Here is an 18557-nt window from a genome sequence, read left to right as displayed (position 1 = left end):
CGACTCTGCTCATCGTTATATACAAAACTTTGTTTTTTTTTTAGTAAGTAATTATTATTGCATAGGCTCGACACCTGTCAAATATCTTGTAAGACTTGCCTCCTTTAGGGGCAATTATGACCCATATGATTGATTTTAAAGTGATTGATATTTTAATTAATTAATTGAGATTTTGTTAATAATTAATTAGTATCTCTCATTGGATAATGATTAATGATTGATATTCTAATTAGTTGATTGATATTTTGAAAAAATTGCACAATAGTCCCTCACATATGACTGATGTAAAATTTTAGTCCCTTAGAATTAAAATGATTGATTTTAGTTTCTAACAATTGAATAACGCTCATTTTTTATCCTTCGTCACCTTTCCGGCCAAATTTTATCGAAATGCGTCACAGATTCAGCATGTGATTAATTTTTTAAGGGCAAATTTGGTAACTTATTTAATATTGAACTAATTTTCCATTTAATCTACCATTTTTTCAAATTATTCTCCACCTAAACCTAATTTCACAAATCTAAATCCACATCACTTGTTTACCTTTTCTACCATCATCTTCTCATATCACTCCCACTTCCGCCACCGCCACCACAACCATATGACCCTTTTCTCACTTCTCAACCTCCACCTCTTCCCTTTTCCCTCTTTTCTCCTCTTCTTCCCCCAACTTTATAGGTCTTGTAAATAAATATATTTCTTTCTGCCTCGATTTTTAAAAAATCATGGAAATGTGTTATGTAAAATTTCAAGATTTGTTGTAACTAAACAACAAAGCTCAACAAGGCCTGGCGTAAAGATGGATGGCAGAGGTGAGGCGATGTCACCAACAGCACATCCAGTAGTCCAACCTCTCTTCTTCTTGCGAGGGACCTAGAAAAGCCAAGGCGAAGGTGGTTCCCTGCCATCACCCGTTTTCAATAATACTTTGAAGAAATGATTGATTCTCACCACCACACCGAATCTTGATAGCTTATTCCCAAAGGACTTGAAAATTAAAAGATTCTGGAGAGCCTTAGCAAACCCATGATAGATATGATAGCATATCTAATTTCTCCTTCTTGTCCACATAGACAAGAACAAGGCAAGAAGATAAAGGAGTTGTAAGGATTAATCTTTGTTTAACAACAATGGCTGGAGGTAAGTCATTTAAATTTCTACTGCTTAGTACAATTTAGTTGTAATTATTTGGTTTACATGTGGTATCAAAGCCACCCTCTAACCATGTTGTTTAACATATAACTTCATGGTTTGTTGGCAATCTGAGAAGAGCTACGTACATAGATTCATTTAATATTAAATGAATCAAATTCAATTTGTCATGGGATCTATGTATCCAATATCTCAATGATTGAGAATTAATGACTAATCCCATGTTTATGTATCATCCTGGTGATGATTTATTTGGTCATGCAAGTATGTATCATACATATATTGTTAGTCTGATATATGATCTTCATTTGGTTATGCTTGTATATGACAACATAACTAATTATATTTTTGCATGAATTATGGTTAGTATACTTATGTCTTTTGACTTTGCATCATGTATGCTAAAATATCATAAACTAAAATATTAAAATGGTCACTCACATTGTCTTAGAGATGCAAAATTAGCTATAAATAAATTAAAATATATACAATCTATTAGGTAAAATGGACACTTGTCACCATCACTATCTAAAATTAGAGGTTGAAGCACCAAACAAAAAATGTAAAGGGAGAAGCAAATAGAGAGCTATTAAGGTTATCCAAAAGTGAAAACTGCAGCTTGATTGGAACGTGGACAATATCCTAGTAGGAATGCCGAGCTTATGCAAGGTGCTTCAATTGTTGCAAATCTATACTATATATAAAAGTGTTTTGAATGATTTAATGATGGTTTTTTTTTTACTTTTTTTATTTATCTAATATGACTTTAAGATAATTTGCCTACATATACCCTTAATTTCCTGTTGAAATACTAATACTATCCACTTGGGAGTAGGATGCTATGTTTCTAACTATGTTAGACTCTAAGGCTAGTAGTAGTCATTTTGTAAATAGAAATGACTCAATTGCTGCAAATAATAACAAATCAGCCTTCTAAGAAGAAAATAAGATATTTTGTAATGGAAATGACTCACGCTACTTTGGTCTACATGCATACGAAAAGCATGTCAAATGAAGAGCACAAAAAGAGTTAAGTATATGTGGGATTACAAAAGATACAAATAGAAAGCTCTAATAAAAATGAGTAGAAAAGTCAAATTGATTATTTTGTGATTAACTTTGTGTACATGCATGCAGTTGCTCTTTCGAATTTTCTTTCCATTCTAGCCAAAGAAAAACAATAAAAAAAAAGTTTTGCATAGCAAATGAGTTGACTCTATATGATAATTTGTGATATCTCACTCCTACTTTTATGAGAAGAAAAGACTGCTTTTTCCATAAGAACTTTCAGAAAAGGTTGTTTTTTCCAATAAGAACTTTCAAAATGTTTGAAGACCGAACTTTACGTACGAGTCAAAGAAATAAAGCAAACGAAAGCGGAAAAAATCCAACGTCATAAGATAATAATTATTAATAAGACGCCCATATGTTACACGAATCAAACGAACCTGATGTAATAAAGATAAAAATCTTTGCCGACAGACCTCAATTGAAGAAAAATCTTTCCTCTTCATTTTTTGTTCCAAGTACATAACAAGGTTATCAATTATGGCATAGCTTTTGGTATAATTGTATTTGACTACTACTGGACAAAGTTGTCGAAAGAGCTAGACAATAACTATTGTCATATCATAGTTATACTCATTAACAAGAAAAATAGGATTCTATCTTTTATATGACAATTAGAATTGAGCACTCATTCTCATACAACAAAAAACATGCTCATGAATGTGAGCACTCATTCTTTTTAGTTACCAAGAGATTATTCCTTTCTATGTAATGGTTAGAAAACATTTTTAATCTTAAACTCACTTTCAATCTGTTTTGTAAAACCTGACTTTGTAACAAGAAGATTCTGACAGCCTCCAGTCCATATACGGTGCACCCTAATTATAACCAAAAAAATTCTGATAGCCCTGACCATCTAGAATTGGACTTGGACTTTTCTATTCAATGTTCAACTGTCTGGAGTTAAGTTTCAATTGAATCCCAGATTTAAAAGAGCTTGAAAAACTAGTATAAAAAGAGAACACCATCACAGCCAAATGCATGCTCATATACCACATGGCTTTGATCAATCTTGATCTTTCATTTTTCTCAATTTTTTCCTTGCTCATATTCCTTCTATCCCTTCTCAAATGGTTCTATGCTGCTTCTAAACCCCAGAAAAAGCTACCACCATCTCCACCAAAGCTCCCAATTACTGGCAATCTTCACCAGCTTGGCCAGTTTCCACATCGCTCCCTCCAATCACTGTCAAGAAAATATGGTCCACTCATGCTGCTTGAACTGGGAAGCAAGCCAATGCTGGTTGTCTCTTCCTCTAATGCAGCTTGCCAGATCTTGAAAACCCATGATTTATCCTTTGCAAGCAGGCCTAAATCGGGCATCCCAGATAAACTCTTTTACGGAAGCAAAGACATAGCTTTTGCACCATATGGTGAGTATTGGAGACAACTAAAAAGCATTTCTATGCTTCATCTTTTGAGTAACAAAAGGATTCAGTCTTTTCAACATGTCAGAGAAGAAGAGACGTCACTCATGATCGAGAAGATCAGCCGAATGTGTTCTTCCTCAGCTGTAAACTTAAGTGACATGTTTTTAATTCTCACAAATGATATAATCTGTAGGGTTGCCTTGGGGAGGAAGTATAGCGAGGAAGAAAATGGGCGGAAAAGTATGGAGAATTTGAAGGTGTTTGGTGAGTTACTGGGTATTTTTGATGTAGGAAACTATATTCCTTCGCTTGCATGGGTTAATCGCTTCAATGGTTTGGATTCTAAAGTGAAGAAAACAGTTAAACAGATTGACGGATTTCTTGAGGGTGTGATAGAAGAGCACATGAATAAGAGAAAAGGAAAGGCTGAAAGTCACTCTACTGCTGAGGCAAGATGCCAAGACTTTGTAGATATCTTGATTGAGATTAATGAGGAAAAGACTATGGGCTTTGCTCTTGAACGAGATGCTATGAAAGCTATCATCCTGGTAAATTTCTCTCTCCATCTCTTTGTATTGGTAGTAAATCTTTGGGATTGAGGCAAGTATGGTAGATTTTGGTATAGTTGCATACGGTCGTTTTATTCTTACTTTTTAAATTTGGTATACACTTATATCTCACTAAATTGGCATACGCAAGTGATATTTATATAAGTTATATTAGTATAAATCAAATTAGGTAAGAAATCAATAGTTGTACAACATATAAATCACAATCGAACTTGTGTCAAATTCTAAATCTTTTACCTGTTTTAACCACTCAAACATATAAATATTCAGGTTTGTTGAGTTAAGCCTTATGAAGCCTGGATTGATGTGTGAATGGAGTAATAATTGGGTTTTGTCAATCGAGATTTGGCAAACCTAAACTCAGCCCATTTAAATATTCATATATACGTTAGAACTATAAAAGCTCACAAACCTTAGGCTGTTTATTGGACTATGAGCCAGCCCAAGCTAGCTTATATTTATTGATTTTAAAATCATTTCATTGATAAAGTTTGATTACGACATGGTTTTGAATAAAGTTGGATTGGTACACAATAGAAATAAAGGTTATTGCCATTATATAATCCAAACATGTTCTAATGCAACACTTTCTTTGATTCCATTATTTAGGATGTCTTTGGTGCTGGATCTGATACAACACATTCAGTTATGGATTGGGGAATGTCAGAACTTCTAAAGAACCCCAAAGTCTTGCATAAATTGCAGGCTGAGGTAAGAGATGTGACTCAAGGAAAGCCAGAAATAACTAGAGCTGATATGGAGAAAATGCACTACTTAAAAGCAGTGATTAAAGAAACTATGAGACTTCATACTCCAGTTCCATTACTGGGTCCTAAAGAATCGAATCAAGACGTCAAAGTAATGGGGTATGATGTACCAAAGAGCACACAGGTACTTGTGAATGCTTGGGCAATTGCAAGAGATCCATTGTTGTGGGAGAACCCTGAAGAATTTCGACCTGAGAGGTTTTTGGGTTCGAGTGTAGATTTTCATGGTTTGAACTTTGAGTTAATTCCGTTTGGTGCCGGACGAAGAGTTTGCCCGGGTATCAACTTCGCCATGTCAGTAACTGAACTTGCATTGGCAAAACTGGTCAACAAATTTAACTTTACATCACCCGATGGAATCAATCCAAACGAGTTGGACATGACCGAATCATTTGGTATCACAGTCCACAGAAAATTTCCTCTGCATGCCATTGCCACACCATATTCTTGCTAATGTCTTTGTTTATGATGTTTCAGCTTTATTTGTTTTGTTTCATTTCTAGTGACTATAGTGATGGGTTATTGTATACCTGATGTAACTATAGTTAATAATTCACACTGATAATGTTGGAATTTCGTAGTGGTTTAGTCCCTCTTTTTGGTGTGCTTATGATGGGGTTTTTTTTTTAATGCCAGCCCAAATTTTATTAGAAACAAACCAAATACGAGGGGGACATCAACCTTACCTCATATAATACACGATAAAACCTCACATACTACATGATAAAATGACCAATTAAGGACATTGATAAGCAATCCTACATCTACGAAAAGACGGGAAAGCTAAATTGTCCATTCTACACTCTCCCCTCGCCGTCATCAATAATAATCCTTCAGAATCCGTACTAATACCATTGAATCTGATTCAACAATAACCTGCATAAATCCTCTTTGAACACACAATTTCTTCCCTAATAATAAAGCTTAGCTTCCACTTATATACTAGTACCCTCATCGAAGAAAGAGGAGAAGGCAAAATGTAAGCGCCCCGTCCAATTCCAGAGTATATATCCCCCCTCCACCACACACACCTGGATTTCCTTTCGAGCATCCATCAATATTGAGTTTCAACACCCCCCTCTACGGAGGTTGCCAAAAAACAATCCTGACATTAAAATCATCCAATCGTCACTCAACTAGTTCCAAAAAAGGATGCCAAGACATAATATTGTGAAATTCCCTGAACTTAATCCAATACACAGACCTCAAATCACTAAAGATAGCTCCGCACACCGAATGAAAATCCACAAAAACTCCTTGGTAGAAAGCTATATTCCTTGCCTTCCATAGGCGAAAGATAAACTTTAATCTTTGGGACTTGGCTGGTTTATACCACCAATGAGCCATGACCGCATGCAAATGATCTCCAGCATAATGAATTCCACAAGGCGATCCAAAAAACTTCCACACGGCCATCGCCAGCTCCCCTTGCAAGAACAAATGTTTTACCGTTTTAGCTTGAGAGTCCACACAACAAAAACATTTGGACAACATATGAAACTGAAACTTAGTCAGCACATCATCCAAAGGCATCCTACAACTAAACAATCGCAGCATAAAAAATGAAAATTTCAATGGCACTTGTGTATGCCAACATTGTTTAGACATGAATGAAGAATCCCTAGCATCCCGTATCTCCTGGAATGCAAAGAATAAAGAGAACCTGCCCGATGTAGATACAACCCAAGTCATGGCATTTGGAACATCCCTAGAAAGAATAACCATACCCGCAATTTCTTGAACAACCTCCACTGGCAGCAGTTGACCCAACAAGATAATATTCCACTCACCATTGTCAATAACATCTTTGAAAAACAGATTTCCTTGCACCTCAGCTTTAAGAGACAGAGCTCCTGATCCTACCCAGTTGTCATGCCAAAAGTTACAACTTCCACTGTGAAGTTGCTAGACTATAAATACCCCCTAATGTCCAACTTCCTTCTCCATGTAGGCGAGCTTGTTGAAGAAATGGGGGCTTGACATGGAAGAATTCCAAAACAGTACTTGTCGTGCATAAATTTTGCCCACAAGGAAGAACCACTCCTAAAATTCCACTACAACTTACAAGAGAACGCCCTATGAACCTGACAAGTAGATATTTTACGTGTTTTATTGGTTAGTTTTGGTGTATTTTACTTAGTTTTATAGCTAATTAACTAGGAATCTTGTGAAAATATGCATTTTGTGATTTAATTGGTGAAAATTGCATTTCTGTGGATTTTAATGGTGAAAACTTCATGTTTTTATAGGTTCAATGATTCAATCATCAAATGGTATGAATTGAGAAGATAATTGGATGATTGATGATGGTTTAAAGTGATAAAAGAGAATATGAAGTGCAAAAGAGGAAATGCAATCAAGAACAAAAGGAAGCAAGTTTCACAGCTTTGACACCTTGTGGTATTTTGACAATATCTTGAGCTACAAGCATTGAATTGAGCTGATTCTTAAATCATTTTGATGCTAAGAGTTAGATATATATTTCGTATGTAGACATTGAAGTCCAGTTCAGTTGTTTTCCTTGTCAAAAAGTCGAAATACAGAAGTTCAACTCTGTTGTCGAAAGCTGAAATAGAGCTCTGACCAGTCTTTGGTATTCTGATCATATCTCGGTCCACAGAGCTCCAAATTGGATGATTCTTGAGGCATTGCAGAGATAATACAACTTTCTTGTTTTTCACAAGAGTTAGTTCGGCCTCCATCATCATGAAAACAGCAGCTGAATTGGTACCAAATTCACAGAAGTGAATACGCGACTCATGAATACATGGCTCAAGTCGCGTATTTTTGCCTGATTTCTGCAACTTGCTCATCAACTTACCTTACTTTTATACAACTTTCCAGCTCAATTCTAGCTAGCAATTTCGGCTGTATCTGACCAAGAAAAGGGTGGAAAGTTGGAGAGACAACTCATAGGAGTTCAAGAGTAAAAAAATGACAACTTTAACAACTCTTCTTGACCTTGAATTCCTCTATAAATAGATAACTTTGGAGAACATTTTCATAACTTTAGAAGGCTAGAGAAACTCACCAAAAATGTAGACTTCACTAGAATTTCCTTAGTTCATTAGTTAGAGTAGTATACTATAAGTAGTGTAGTTTATCCTCTTGTATTTATAGCTAGATTTGGATGAAGATTGAGGAGCAAAGATGGAGAGGTTGATCTCATGTGATAAGGGTGATATCTCTTCTGCTACTTTTTCTTTTGTATTTGATTTTATGTTTAGTTATAATACAAGTTTGGATTTGTGTGTTTATCATGTTTAGTTAAAATTTATGCCTAGAGTTATGGATGAACTTTCTATATCTTGTTTGTGATGTTTACTTGGCTATTTGATGATATTATTTCGAGCAAGTTATTTATCACTTTGTTTTTCTAATCATGATTAACTGGCCATTAATTGTGATTATCTAAAGGTGTTAAGTTTGCAATGAGAATTGGAATTTAACACTAATTCAAGGAAGTAATAAACCTAGGGAGTACACTCACGAGATTAGAGGTGCACCTATGTGGTTTTAGTGACTTGTTTCATGTAATTTCATAGAAGAAATGAACTTGTAGTTAATTCATAACCACGAGAGTAGGTATGATTTAGTTACAAGCATAGTTGATTCACTACGAGAGTAGGTTTCACATACATTGGAAATTACGCCATAATTAGCCAAGATAATAGCATTCATTTAACCGGTAATCTCATTTGCAAGAGTAGTAAGGAATTCCATACCTCTAGGAGTTTTCTAGTGTTATTTTCATTACTTTTATATTTATGGTAGTCTAGATAATAAAGGAGTTCGAAAAACCATCGGTAATTGAAAATCTTCTCTGTGAGATCAACCCTTAATACCTTATACTCGCTCACGATTCGTATACTTGCGATAAATCACGTGTGGGGTATTTAGGAATTATAAATGTAAAACTTGATTGTGGATGAGTTAATTATGTACGTATACCCCGCGCACAACAAGTTCTTGGGACTATTGCCGGGAAAGATTGGGCAATATCGGTGCTAAGAACAACTTTATTAATTTAGACATTTTTACTTGTTTTTCTTGTTTTTGTTGTGTCTAGTGTATTAATTGTTATATTTAGTGTCTTGTTGAGTCTTTATTGTATATTTTTATTTTTTTAGAGTCATCTATTCTTCTTGACTAAACATAAGTTACTTTAAGAACATGTTTAGGGACTCAAGAAGAGTAGAAAATATGGGCGGACAATACATGAAAAGTGAAAGATCGGCAATCGATGGTTACTACGTGCAAAGCTCCATGAATAGAGGTGACCAAGAAATTACCAAAGGTATGTCATTTAAAGATGGTTTAAAGTGTTTATAGGCTAAACTTGATATTATAATGTTAAAAGTTCAAATGGACACCATTATGAATATGCTCGAGCAAAAGAGTAATGTTAATACTTTTAATTCTAATCATGTGATTTGTGACTTGTGTGGAGGATTTCATGCTATTCATACATGTAGACAAGTACAAAATGTGGATTATTATGGTGAATTTGGGCATTACAATCCTTGTTTAGATCAATATGGTGCTAATTGGGATAATTCTTCTATTTACGGTTGGGATAATCAATATACTAATAGTGATTCTTCATGTTTTTTTGATTATCCACCCGAATGTGTCCAATATGAATCAAAATCATCTTGGGAATTAGCAATAGGAAGGTTAGTTAATGCACCTTCACCGTCGGAATTAGAAAGTGAACCATTAGCTAATGATTCTAAGCCATCTTGGGAGTCAGCTTTAGAAAAGCTAGCAAATGCAACCTCCGACCGTTTTGATAGGGTTGAGGAAAAGTTAGATAAATTAACTTCTCACTTTGGTAGAATACAAGAACAATTACATGTTTTGTGTGAAGTTATTTCCTCTAATGATATGCAAATTGACCCTAGCATGAATGGTGAGATGTTGCATGTGAACGTGGATTGCATTTTGATGACAATGATAAATCTCAATTGTGATTCAATAACAAAATGTCCATTTCACATGATAGTACCTTTGGAGCTAATCTTGAACCTCAAGAGATGAGTCTTAGCAACTCATTTTTCACCACTCTTGAGGAATGTATTGATAGTATAGGTTTTAAAGGTATTATTACCCAAGAAAGTCAAGCAGACGTTCCTTTGGTGAGTTCTCAAGTGATACACATTCAAGGTAATATCTATGAATCACTTGAGATAGGTAAACCACTTCCATCTCTCTTATCATTAGAACATGTGGCTTTGGCTATTAAGCCACCTTTTAATGATCCACCACGACCAAAATTGGCGGATTATTCATTAACCAAGCCTCCTTGAGAAATGAGGCAAAATAGTCGAGCCAATTTCACCATTTTTCTACTGAATTTTTTTTTTTAAAAAAGGCAACTTGAGTTTAAACATTTGATAATGATGAATTTAGTACTTGGCATAGATTTAGACCCCATTTGAGGTTGCAGTACTTTTGGTTAAAAAATACATTTTTATGTGCTAAAAGTACTATTAAGGTATTTTGTAAACATTATCTCATAAAAATAGAAGTAGGGCTTTTAGTGTTAAAAGTACTTTTAGCAAAATATTAAAATTTGGTGCTTTTTTAAGGGGAAAAATCTAACAAAATCTACAAAAAAATCTACAAAGAACATTTGATCATTAAGCAACTAAGGGAAAAAAATCTACAAAAAATGGGAAATATACATAGGAAGTAGAAGACAATAACAAAAAAGATTCTTGTCAAATTTAAATATCTTGGAGAGGTTAGCTATCAATATTTTGAGTATTTGTTTCTAGCTCCACTTGTTTTTTGTCAATTATTCAAACGTTCAACTATGACGTTCTCTAGTATTGTGGACTTCAAGAACACCAATCTGGAAAGAAGAAGTTGCAGATGCTGACTAGGCTTGCATGCAAACTGTTTGTAGAGTTGGTAGTGGGCGTGAGACGAGTGTTGGTCCTCGTTCCCATAGCAATCTATTTTCCTAAATGGATTTATACGGATCATGTGAATAATTCATGCAAATCCATCAATTCAATTGGGTTGAAATCGTTATCAATCTAAAGTCATTACCCTTCATACAAATACATTTAAACTTGCTTTGTATGGACTCCATTGTGCCATCTCTATTATGCAGGATGAGTTGGAAGTCATGACCCATGCAGGATGACTTTTTTAAGTTTTTAAGCGAGTCATGCAATCACGGTTATTAAAACCGGACTGGGAAGGAACGGCGAAGGAGATGGATCAACAGGCCACTAATTAAACCAGTGGATTGCTAAATATATTTAAATATTATGTTTCATATTTTTTTGATGTAAGATATATGATATAAATTGTAATAAACAATGCCGTAGCAAATACTCAGTTAATTTAATTTGCTATAGAACAATTAATTCATATAAGAATCAATAAAAAATAAATTTATTTAGTAATTCACCAAATTTCAAGTGTAAAATTTTATCTATGTTTAGTATAATTATCTAACCACGAGTCTTTTGATTGGTGACCACCACCAAAGCATTAAGGATTGGTGGGATAGGAGGTCAAGGGTACAAACCTTACCTCCCACCAATTGCCACATTATGTGAGTTTATTTAAAAAATTCATACGGATGCATAGTGTACCTATCTGGTCCGGTGGTGGTTCAATCCCCTCTAGGTTACCCTTGGGTCCTTTCAGGTCCCCCTCCCTCTAGTGTAGAATAGTTTATCGTATCAACAAAAAAAAAATGGTGTAATTATCTAGCTTATTTAGGAATTTTAAGTGTAAAAAATATTAAAAATAATATTTATCTTTAAAATGAATTATGTAACATGTTATTTTTTAAATCCATTTGATAACTTATAGAGTTTGGGTGATCATAAATTTTTATTAAAAGATTCCAAATAAATTTATTTTAGAGATATTTAAAAAAAGATAGAATTGACAAAATGTTTATATACTATAAGAAAGCTATTCTATTAACATATGGCAAAGTGACCTAGTGGTAAGTATACTATAGCATATACCAAAGTTCTGAAGTTTGAATCTTAACAAAGCTAACTAAATTTTTTTCCACAAAACCTAGTTCATGGACAAAATCAATCAGATTTCCGGTTTAATACGGGATCATTGACCAATCAATGATCTCTATGTTTAAATAATCTAATTAGAAACCCAGTCTGATCCAATGATCGGTTCACCAGATTGACTAGTTCGATTGCTAGATCGGATCGGATTTAATAACTATGCATGCAATGACCCTAAATTGTACATCTTCACCGAAACAGATATCCATCACTATCTGAAATTAGAAGTTGAAGCACGAAACAAAAAAAATGTGAAGGGAGAAGCAAATAGAGAGCAATTAATGTATCCAAAAGTGAAAACTGCAGCTCGATTGGAAGGTGGACAATATCCTGGTAGGAATGCTAAGTTTTTTTTTTTTTTTTTTTTTTTACTTTTTTGATTTATCTAATTTGCCTTTAAGACAATTTGTCTACATATGTCCTTAATTTCCTGTTGAAATATAATACTATCCACTTGGGTGTAGGATGCTATCAGTTTATGAGAAGTAAAGGCTGCTTTTTCCACAAGAACTTTCAAAATGTTTGAAGTACCTAAGAATCTTACAAGTCCCGGTCCGATGTGACAGAACCTTACAAGTCAAAGAAATCAAGCAAACGAAAGCGGAAAAAATATTAATAAAGATTAATAAGACGCCCATATGTTACACGAATCAAACGAACGTGATGTAATATAGGTAAGAGTAAAATAAAGGAAACAATTTGCCCACAAGCCTCAATTGAAGAAAAATCTTTCCTCTTCATTCTGCTCTACGTACAGGGTTATCAATTATGGCATAGCTTTTAGTATAATTGTATTTGACTGCCAGAGGACAGAGTTGTCGAACAACTATGACCAAAGAAAGAGCTAGACAGAAAAATAGCATTCTATCTTTTATATCACAATTAGAACTGAGCACTCATTCTCATACAACAAAAAACATCCTCATGAATGCGAGCACTCATTCTTTTTAGTTAGAAAACATTTTTAATCTTAAACTCACTTTCAATCTGTTTTTGTAAAACCTGACTCGGTAACGAGAAGATTCTGACAGCCTCCAGTCCATATACGGTACATCCAAATTATAACAAAAAAAAATTCTGATAGTCCTGGCCATCTAGATGACTTGGACTTGGAATTTTTAATTCGATGTTCAACTGTCTGGAGTTGCTTACTTTTCTTCTTTCTTTCTCGTGATCCATGTTTCTTTGCCGAACACCAAAAAAAAAAAAAAACGTTGTAATAAGTTTCAATTGAATTCCCAGATTGTGATTTCACCCATAACTCAAATAATAATAGCCAAAAAGTTATGCAGCAATTTAAGCCAAATCAATTTAAGTCACGAGGAGCAAGATAAAATGGTATGAAAAAGACTATCAAACTCTTAAATAAACCACATGATCAAAGAAACCTTTCTCATATACAAAGAATTAAGCTCCTCTCCATTAACTGAAAAGGATTTTAATGTATATGCAAAAATAAAAATTAAATTGATTAAATTTTACCATTAGATCAAACTTTAAAACTTTTATCGTTATTTTGACCTATTTTGTGCTGTCCAAATATTTTGTTCAAATTTAATAACAAAATGTTCGTAGATAAGTTTGATTTTTAATTGCGTTGATCTACTTGTGAAAATAAAACTATTCGCATAAACATATTACTTTGTAAAAATTTATTTGTACAGATATAAATATATAGAAGATTCAAATATCACTGCTCAAAAAATGAACCACCCGAGGACCGTCAATGGTCGTACTCGTACAACGGTGCCCTAAATGATGTATTGACTTGATCGTCCCCTCTGGTCCTGATTTATTGGATTTTCTACGGTAAAAGAGCTTGAAAAACTAGTATAAAAGCAGAACACCATCACAGCCAAATGCATGCTCACATACCACATGGCTTTGATCAATCTTGATCTTTCATTTTTCTCAATTTTTTCCTCGCTCATATTACTTCTATCCCTTCTCAAATGGTTCCATGCTGCTTCTAAACCCCAGAAAAAGTTACCACCATCTCCACCAAAGCTCCCAATTATTGGCAATCTTCACCAGCTTGGCCAGTTTCCACATCGCTCCCTCCAATCACTGTCAAGAAAATATGGTCCACTCATGCTGCTTGAACTGGGAAGCAAGCCAATGCTGGTTGTCTCTTCCTCTAATGCAGCTTGCCAGATCTTGAAAACCCATGATTTATCCTTTGCAAGCAGGCCTAAATCGGGCATCCCAGATAAACTCTTTTACGGAAGCAAAGACATAGCTTTTGCACCATATGGTGAGTATTGGAGACAACTAAAAAGCATTTCTATGCTTCATCTTTTGAGTAACAAAAGGATTCAGTCTTTTCAACATGTCAGAGAAGAAGAGACGTCACTCATGATCGAGAAGATCAGCCGAATGTGTTCTTCCTCAGCTGTAAACTTAAGTGACATGTTTTTAATTCTCACAAATGATATAATCTGTAGGGTTGCCTTGGGGAGGAAGTATAGCGAGGAAGAAAATGGGAGGAAAAGTATGGAGAATTTGAAGGTGTTTGGTGAGTTACTGGGTATTTTTGATGTAGGAAACTATATTCCTTCGCTTGCATGGGTTAATCGCTTCAATGGTTTAGATTCTAAAGTGAAGAAAACAGTTAAACAGATTGACGGATTTCTTGAGGGTGTGATAGAAGAGCACATGAATAAGAGGAAAGGAAAGGCTGAAAGTGACTCTACTGCTGAGGCAAGATGCCAAGACTTTGTAGATATCTTGATTGAGATTAATGAGGAAAAGACTATGGGCTTTGCTCTTGAACGAGATGCTATGAAAGCTATCATCCTGGTAAATTTCTCTCTCCATCTCTTTGTATTGGTAGTAAATCTTTGGGATTGAGGCAATGGTTGATTTTGGTGTAGTTGCATACGGTCGTTTTATTCTTACTTTTTAAATTTGGTATACACTTATATCTCACTAAATTGGCGTACGCAAGTGATATTTATATAAGTTATATTAGTATAAATCAAATTACCTAAGAAATCAATAGTTGTACAACATATAAATCACAATCGAACTTGTGTCAAATTCTAAATCTTTTACCTGTTTTAACCACTCAAACATATAAATATTTAAGTGTGTTGAGTTAAGCCTTATGAAGCCTGGATTAATAAAGGCCAATTGATACCCCTAGTCATAAGACTCATAACCTTCAAGAGTTCTGAAGGTTGTGAATGGAGCAATATTGGCTTTTGTCAGTTGAGATTTGGCAAACCTAAACTCAATCCATTTAAATATTTATATATACATTAGAACCATAAAAGCTCACAAACCTTAGGCTCTTTATTGGACTATGAGCCAGCCCAAGCTAGCTGATATTTATTGATTTTTAAAATCATTTCAGTGATAATGTTTGATTACTACATGGTTTTGAATAAAGTTGGATTGGTACATAATAGAAATAAAGGCTTATTGTCATTGTATAATCGAAACATGTTCTAATGCAACACTTTCGTTGATTCCATTATTTAGGATGTCTTTGGTGCTGGATCTGATACAACACATTCAGTTATGGATTGGGGAATGTCAGAACTTCTAAAGAACCCCAAAGTCTTGCACAAATTGCAGGCTGAGGTAAGAGATGTGACTCAAGGAAAGCCAGAAATAACTCGAGCTGATATGGAGAAAATGCAGTACTTAAAAGCAGTGATTAAAGAAACTCTGCGACTTCATACTCCAGTTCCATTACTGGGTCCTAAAGAATCGAATCAAGACGTCAAAGTAATGGGGTATGATGTACCAAAGAACACGCAGGTACTTGTGAATGCTTGGGCAATTGCAAGAGATCCGTTGTTATGGGAGAACCCGGAGGAATTTCGACCTGAGAGGTTTTTGGGTTCGAGTGTAGATTTTCATGGTTTGAACTTTGAGTTAATTCCGTTTGGTGCTGGACGAAGAGTTTGCCCGGGTGTCAACTTCGCCATGTCAGTAACTGAACTTGCATTGGCAAAACTGGTCAACACATTTAACTTTACATCACCTGATGGAATCAATCCAAACGAGTTGGACATGACCGAATCATTTGGTATCACAGTCCACAGAAAATTTCCTCTGCATGCCATTGCCACACCATATTCTTCCTAATGTCTTTGTTTATGATGTAACTATAGTGATGGGTTATTGTACACTATGCCCTGAGGATACGGAATAAGGGGTGGCGTTATCTTGTTTGCAAGATGTAACTATAGTTAATAATGCTAGTTAAGTTATATACAATTTACTGACAATGTTGGAATTTCGCAGTGGCTTAGTCCCTCTTTTTGGTGTGATTATCATGGGTTCAGCCATATATTTATCGTTATTATATAGTGATATAAATTTACCATTCTTATAGTAATGCATTGATCTAAGTTACCATTGGCGTCGGCCTAGTGATTACGGGATGGCTCTTTGAATTCTCTTCGCTATCAGATTTAAGACTTAAATTTTGTGCGTAACAATTGAGATTGAAAGGGCATGGGAAGGAGTAAGAAGGTATTTTAAAAAAAAAATGTTAATCCAAGTTAAAAAAAATGTTAATCCAAGTTAAAGCCGCTGCTGGTTCTATTGCAACATCATTAGATGGAGCCAAGAACGTTGCGATGGTTGTTCAAGCTTTGTGTTTGTTACCACTCGATGTTTAGGACTTATGAACAAATCATTACTGATTACCCATACCATTTACGAAAAAGATGGACACCTAGCTGGGGGATATACATGATTATTGGCAAGAATTACAGTTCAATGAGCTTCAGGATAATACGTACATTTAATAGGAGACCACAAATGACGATTAATGCATCAGGCAAAGGTTCAACACCAACCCACTATTTTCTTCCTTGAAGAACTGAAGTCCAGGTCTTGTGCATAGTTATGAGATTAAGATCATATTGTTCTGGCATTCCCAGTCTAAGAACAGCTGAACTTTGGTTAGCTCACCTTCAAAGTAGCCTATGAGTCCCAATCCTTCACAAATCAGATCCAAAACCCTCAAGAGAAACTTCCGTGCTTCAAAAAAGGTTGTATGAATTGTGGTGCTAATCATTGTAAGGGAATTCCTGACTTCATTCTTATTTAACTAAGTTAGGTCATGCGTAGAGGCTTTACCGATATCTGGTAGGCATTTCGGACAAAGATTGAATATGATCCTCCATAGGATGGCAACTGTGTGTGACGTTATCACTCCAGTAGTGAAAATCTTCTTTGTGATTATTTAGAGTGCTTGAGAAGATTCTGCAGATTTGGCTGATGTCGCTGTCGTTGGAGTAAAAGCCTGGCAGCCTAAAGAATTCCTGGATAACATTCATTGTCTCCTCCATTAAGCCTTCAGAAACTCCATGATTAATGACCTGAACTAATAGCATTTACTTATGAGTAGCAAGATTGATAATGCGTTCCAAATGATGGTCTTAGACAATCATCATCAAGGATTATGTTTAATTTTTCAGTTCAAACATAATCAGTACTATGAACCTGAAAGAATCCAAATTCTTGGCTTGCTTTCATAATCGGCTCAATGACTTCAGCTTGTTTAAGCCTGCAGCTTCCTCAAGGTCAATGGTTGGAATGTTGATAGGGTGCAAAATTGTTATTCAATTTATAATTATTTTTCCCTTGATTTTAGCTAAATATTGTATTAATTGATTGATTCTACTTATATTTGGTATTTGGTGCTAATTGTAGGGAGGTGGAACAAAAAGTGATAAAAGATGTGATTTTTGAAAAATTACTTTCGAGTCTAGAAGACTCGGGAATTTATCGCGCACGGAGATTTCCTAGTTTGAGTTAAATATGGACATCTTTGGTGGAATTTGGAAGACTTTAATTATCTTTTTTAGTTGTAGAGTTGAATTAGGAAACATGAGTTATTATTGTTTTTATTTCTTTTTTTCTAATTAGGCAATAGGCCTTTATTATGAGTAGTAGACGTGAAGTAGGAAACAAAGAATAAGGGAAGCCCAATTCCCGTTTGATTGGTACTTCGTAGGGTAGAAACAATAAAAAAAAGGGTCATGACTCTTTTGCTAGAGAGGAGAAGAACGGCCGCTTGGCCTTTCTATTCGTCTTTCCTTGAGTTTTCTTCTTTTGCCGAACATTCACGCAATTTTCGTCAACGGAATTGATTGGGTTGTTCTCAATAGAGAGTAGCTAAATTTCTTTTTCTAGTCGAAAGTCAACTTGGAGACTCGGTTCCAAACATCTGTGAGATCGAATTATTTTACTTATTTCTTTTATTCATTGGTATTCGTACTTTTTCTGATTTAACTTCTTATGATTGTTGTGTTATTTGAATGTTAAGGGTCCGACATTCGAATTAACCTAATAATCTACTATTAGATTAACGGGTGGAATCCGTAATTATTCCAGTGGCGATTTGCATGATTGGTCCTATGTTAGGAAAACATATGATCTAACTTAAGTAGCGTGTTTGTTGGTCAGGGTTGGGTTTTCTAATTCTTAATGCAATCAAGGAATTAAATCCTACGGTCGTACCTAGAATTGTTTCTTAGTTAGAGAAAGAGTCAATGGTTGTACCTTGCCTATCAACAAAGTAAGGAAAAGTTGGTTGTCAGAGTTTGTTGATAG

The 18557-nt window shown here is 34.9% G+C and overlaps 2 protein-coding genes across 2 annotated transcripts; both read left to right on the top strand.

The window, feature by feature from the left end:
* The first annotated feature begins 3217 nt into the window (after nt 1-3217).
* Nucleotides 3218-5450, top strand: LOC113766261 (cytochrome P450 71A2-like). The gene is made up of 2 exons (XM_027310471.1): nt 3218-4138; nt 4769-5450. Exons 1-2 carry the CDS (start codon nt 3218-3220, stop codon nt 5378-5380), a joined length of 1533 nt encoding a protein of 510 aa, XP_027166272.1. The 3' UTR covers nt 5381-5450.
* Nucleotides 5451-13859: 8409 nt separating this feature from the next.
* Nucleotides 13860-16129, top strand: LOC113766260 (cytochrome P450 71A2-like). The gene is made up of 2 exons (XM_027310470.1): nt 13860-14780; nt 15465-16129. The coding sequence occupies exons 1-2, from the start codon at nt 13860-13862 to the stop codon at nt 16074-16076; spliced, it is 1533 nt and encodes a 510-aa protein (XP_027166271.1). The 3' UTR covers nt 16077-16129.
* The last annotated feature ends 2428 nt before the right edge of the window (nt 16130-18557 follow it).

This window comes from Coffea eugenioides, chromosome 3 (genome assembly GCF_003713205.1).
Source record: "Coffea eugenioides isolate CCC68of chromosome 3, Ceug_1.0, whole genome shotgun sequence".
Lineage (NCBI taxonomy): Eukaryota > Viridiplantae > Streptophyta > Magnoliopsida > Gentianales > Rubiaceae > Coffea > Coffea eugenioides.
This window is presented reverse-complemented; position numbering and strand designations above follow the sequence as displayed.

Excerpts from the sequence above, each read along its gene's own strand:
- LOC113766260 (XM_027310470.1), top strand. The coding sequence starts at position 13,860 with ATGGCTTTGATCAATCTTGATCTTTCATTTTTCTCAATTTTTTCCTCG. Across the intron at positions 14,781-15,464 it reads CTATGAAAGCTATCATCCTG|GATGTCTTTGGTGCTGGATC; the intron begins GTAAATTTCTCT and ends TCCATTATTTAG.
- LOC113766261 (XM_027310471.1), top strand. The coding sequence starts at position 3,218 with ATGGCTTTGATCAATCTTGATCTTTCATTTTTCTCAATTTTTTCCTTG. Across the intron at positions 4,139-4,768 it reads CTATGAAAGCTATCATCCTG|GATGTCTTTGGTGCTGGATC; the intron begins GTAAATTTCTCT and ends TCCATTATTTAG.